Raw genomic sequence first — 5175 nt, 5'->3', positions numbered from 1 at the left:
CTTGAATTTTCTTCCTCTTTCAGACATTATAAATCTTGCAGCCCCACCGTCGCCGTCGAACCTGAGCAGACAAAGCACCGGAATCTCGACCGTTTTCCCGATATCACGTCCAACTTGGCTAGGCAATTTCAACAGCGCCTCCTTTCCTCTCCCCTTGGCATAGCGCAGATTTTCAATTCCCCGTTCTCGTCCCTGCGTCACTGATCTCGTCCTCGAAAATGGCTTTCATTTGCTTTTAGGGTTTCTAAGATCAACCCCCTTAGTTTCCGAACCCAATCTGTACCACTTCTTTTTCTACCTAATACAATTCATCAACATGGCTATCCGCGTCACCGTCAGGTTCGCCGGCTACGTCGCCCAGAACCTGGTCTCCACCGCTGGCTCTCGTCTCGGGTCTTGCTCCTCCCGATCACTCCACGAGTGCTGGCTCCGTTCCCGCCTCCGTTCCCCCAAACAGAAGTCCGACGTTGACCCTTCCCCTCCCCGTGCCTACCACGCTTCCGCCGCAGCAGATATCCGCCGCACTCGACCGAGCATATGCTCGACCCTCGCTGTTGAGATCCTCAACGATGGTTGCAACAACCCGGTTATTGCTGGTTTGATCTCTCTGATGAAGTCAACGGGTTACGGTTCTTGTTCCTCGACTACCCCTATGGGAATTTTGCCTTTTAAAACCGCCTCGATTCTCCCTTTCTGGCAGGGTTCGAAGTGGCTGCCGCATAATGAACCTGCTCCTCCCGTCGAATCGAAGAGTACCGAGGTGGATACAGGAGGAACAAGCGACGATCGAAATTTGAGGTTGGAGTTGGATACCAAAACTTTTGTTAGAAGCAGTTGGATTTCAAGGATTTTGAACAATTGCTCTGAAGATGCCAAGGCCGCATTTACTGCTGTAACTGTTAATATACTTTTCCGCTCGTTCTTAGCTGAGCCTAGGTCAATTCCATCATCTTCTATGTTCCCTACCCTGGATATTGGCGACCGTATTTTGGCCGAGAAGGTAAATTCACCTTCTCAGACTGAAATCAAGATTGTATGATTAATTTGTTTCTCTTCTTTACTATGAACAGGTTTCATATTTCTTCAGAGAACCTGAAGTTTCAGATATTGTAATATTCAGGGCACCTCCTATCTTGCAGGTAGGTCTTAAAATCTGCACTTTTAAGCTCAAATTCCATTGCCTCATAATTTGTATGCGCTGATTGTTTTATTTCAAATATGTAGGAAATTGGGTTTAGTTCTGGCGATGTGTTTATAAAGAGGATAGTTGCAAAGGCCGGAGATTGTGTTGAGGTAAGCCCTTAAAAACTTGAAATTCATTATCGTTAAACATATAGGTCTTTTTTCCATGACTCCATGTCCATGTTCTTTCTTTGTTTCACTTTTCCAATTTATGATTTTTCCCTTGGGCTGTAAAATTTATAATCGTTCATAATTTCTGGTAGGTTCGTGCTGGGAAACTGTTGATAAATGGTGTTGCACAAGATGAAGATTTTGTTCTACAACCATTGGCTTATGAAATGGAACCATTGGTTAGTTTCTCACTTGCGACTCTCGTTTTTTGTTTGTTTGTATTTTGAACGTTATTAATATCTGTGCGTTTCTCTGGTTCTTCATCATGCTTGTTACATGGTCTTTGAGTTCATGGCATTGGTAAAACAAAGTTTGTGATTCCTTTTGAGTGGCTTCTGCAGGTTGTGCCCGAAGGTTATGTTTTCGTGTTGGGGGATAATCGTAATAACAGTTTTGATTCCCATAACTGGTAATTCTAAAATTCCATTACCACTAATAACCATTTAGTTTGGAAATGAATTTCATGAGTTGAGGAACAAGATACGCTTCATGTTTCTGTAGCTCATGAAAGAACCTATGATTGGTTTAGGATTATAATGTCTTGTTCCTGAGATCTTGTTTTCAAATATCTTCTTCCACAGGGGTCCACTTCCCATCGATAACATTATTGGGAGGTCGGTATTTCGCTACTGGCCTCCGTCCAAAGTTTCAGATATCATACATGATGCACATGTGGGGAAGGATGCTGTAACAGTTTCTTGAGATCTGGGATAGCTTTAAGGCTAATATTTATTTAGTTGGCTCATATTGAGCATCTTCGACCACTCATTTCTCTGGATGTGGTTTAGAATGGATAGATTTGGCAGAATCAAGAAAAGACAATTCGATCAATCTCTGTTACCCGACTGTTGCATGAAGAAGGTGGATTGTGCTGTCAAATTTGATGGCTGGAGAAAGGGAAGTTGGAGGGCCACTTGACTAGATTATCAACTCTTCTTATCAGCAAATGTGGTGTTCAAAGGTGAAAGGGAAAGTTGTTTGCATTCGTGAACCATGCTTAAGATCTCTGAATCTGAATTTAAATTACTTGTATTAAACTGGAACTTGCTGTTGGTTGTTCATGCTTTGCATTTTCATTGTTTGAACTTCATTTTCCAATGAAATTCTCAGTTAAATGTGGAAAATCACGTTATTGTTCTGATTTCTAGTGCTTGCAACATAATAATAATAATACAGAATTAAGTGATTGTTAGCTTTGGTAATTATTACAGCTTTTAATGCTAATGCCAGGCTAAAACAGTCGGTTTGCGTTTTTATCTACACTGCAATTCTTAGTTAGAGGAAAGGAAGCACAAAATGATTCAAAATCATAGTTTATTATTGAATAAAGTTCTTATAATTCAAAAACTTGACTGAACTAGCTTTAAGTCTGTTGAAGCATCACCTGAGTTCTTTATGTATGTCATTTGGATTGAACAAGTCTTCAATTGCTACAGGTTAAAAATACCTTCATTTGAATTCATAACCATTTCTTTTCTCTGCTCTAAGACATAAAAAGCCCATTATATTATAGGGAAACCGAATTAGTATAATCCATTTTCACATTATCTTGCTTAAAACGTAAAGTTATATTATTATTTTGGGTAATCTACATGGATTGTCATTTTCATTTTTCGTCTGTTTTATTTCAGTCATTGATTTTGAATAAGTTATATTGTGATCACTTTTGTTTTCAATCTGTCTTATATTGGTCACGAAGTCATTAACAACTCGTGTTAGTTTGATGATGGATATATTCATAAAAAAGGACAATCTTAATTTGACTTATGAACTTTAAATAAAATTTTAATTTGACCCTAAATATTATACATGATGAAAATAGCATTTGTAGACAAGTGTAAAATGAAGTTCACCACCGTCATTCTCAAGACTAACTTTAGTGTTAGCTCAGCTCAATTGCAAGCACCTTTCCGATCACCACCTGATGCTTTAATTCTTTCAACATTATGTTGTGAGCCTATGTCCTCTTTCTGCACACCAACTTTACATCAACAATCTTTATCAAAGGCTAATGTCAGCTGCATATCCTCATGGTTTTGAACAATATAGGAATTGAGTTTCAGTTTCTTATGTTTATTTGCAGAACGTGACATTACAATGAACATTGCCAACTAAAATGAGGGCTATAAGCCCATATCTCTAATCTGTTCTTGGTACTTTACTGGACATACAACTAAAGAAGGCCGAAATTATCGGCCGCAATGTAAGAAAGAGGACTGCTGATGAGACCCCACAAATTAATGTTGAAGTTACAAGGTTTTGTGTTCATATTGGACTGGTTTTTGCTTATAAAGGAGAATGGGATGCAATTATTGAGAATCAGCGGGGGGTTGATTCGATATGTTAGTCGGTGCTTTGTTTCTTAATACTGTTTTGGCTAAAAAGAAAACCTTGATTTGACATCATAATTTTACACCCTGGGATTAGATTACACGGTAGAAACTCCTTATGAAGTTGTTTTTATTACTAAATGGAAAAGTATCATATTTTTAAGTTAAATGTGAGAATTTAGATTTATATAAAATAAAATAATATGAGTTGTTAAGAGAGGTGGTCAGAGTGATCCAACATCAACTTGAAAAAGATTCTATTTCTTTTTTCATTGTCATCTTCATATTCATAAATTCATGCATGTTCGTATCTTAGTATGCTTTATGTTTATGTTTTTAAGACTTATGTTTATGCTACATTTTAATACTTTTGTCAGTTAGATTTTTGTTGTTGTTTTTCGTATAGGTACTTTGAATATTTCACAACTATTATTTAAGCACATTGTGAACTTATGATTTCATCTCTGGTGGATAGGTTATGACATCAATTTTAGTGTTTGTTGTCGTTGCTAATATTTTTAATTTTTAATTTCTTTTTATGACATGTTTTCTTCTATATTTATGGTATAATTTTCTTCGTCTTTTAGCATATTTTTGGTCCTTTGACCGTTGTTTTTCGTTTATCCTTTTTTCAGGGTTTAATTTGACATCGCAATAACTAATCAAGGTGACACTTATTTGTTATCATGTTGATATTCCCTAATTTGGACCATCGGATTGGATTTGGATTTGGATACATGATGTGCGTTCACAGATAATTTTCTCACGTCGCTTGAGATTGATTTACAGTTTATCAGTATTTTTTAATTGTTTGATCTCCTTTTGTGGTTTGTTTGCCAATGCAGTCATATCTATTTGTATATACTTTTTGTTCGAGTTTATTTTGTTAAATTTTTAACCTTTTCCTTGTATGATCCTTATGCGATCTTAAGTGGCTAATTTTTTGTATTAATGATTATTGTAACACTATGAATACCAGACTAATAGTTTCAAGTTGATCCAAGAATTTATGTAATAAGTTTATTATAGCATGAAGGTCCATCAGTTTATGTTTATGTTCAATTAAATGAAAATATAACCTTATTAGAGATAAAAAAAAGGATCTTTAAGCTTGAGATAAAAGGAGAGGGACCTAGAGTGTCATTTCCCCATTGGGGAAAATCATGGCTTATTTTTAGAGGATTTTTAGCTGATGGGTGTGGCCTTTTTAGACAAGGGGAAGACCACATTTTCTTCTCTCCTCTTTCCAAAACTCTCTTTTTCTCTTCTTATCTTATTTTTCTTTTTTCCAAGTTAGAGAACATGGATCAAAGGCTTTATCTTTATTCTTTTTCAACATCCATAAAAAAATCGAAGGTAAGATTCATGATCATTGGATTATAAGCTCCAAGATGAGCTCACCATCTTTTATAATGAGGGGTTTGGGAGAGTTTAAACTCCAAAGGTTTCTCCCATGGTTTCTATTCTATTTTCATGTGTTATAATCATCTTT

General features: G+C 36.5%; 1 protein-coding gene across 1 annotated transcript; it reads left to right on the top strand.

Annotated features, from left to right (window-relative positions):
* Positions 1-2349, top strand: LOC120113613 (probable thylakoidal processing peptidase 2, chloroplastic). The gene is made up of 6 exons (XM_039134704.1): positions 1-1000; positions 1071-1139; positions 1225-1293; positions 1446-1532; positions 1695-1762; positions 1935-2349. Exons 1-6 carry the CDS (start codon positions 317-319, stop codon positions 2053-2055), a joined length of 1098 nt encoding a protein of 365 aa, XP_038990635.1. The 5' UTR covers positions 1-316; the 3' UTR covers positions 2056-2349.
* The last annotated feature ends 2826 nt before the right edge of the window (positions 2350-5175 follow it).

The sequence above is a fragment of the Hibiscus syriacus genome, unplaced genomic scaffold (assembly GCF_006381635.1).
Source record: "Hibiscus syriacus cultivar Baekdansim isolate YM2019G1 unplaced genomic scaffold, ASM638163v2 tig00110210_pilon, whole genome shotgun sequence".
Classification (NCBI taxonomy): Eukaryota; Viridiplantae; Streptophyta; class Magnoliopsida; order Malvales; family Malvaceae; genus Hibiscus; species Hibiscus syriacus.
The sequence above is the reverse complement of the archived record's forward strand: the minus strand, read 5'-3'. Positions and strand labels throughout refer to the sequence as shown.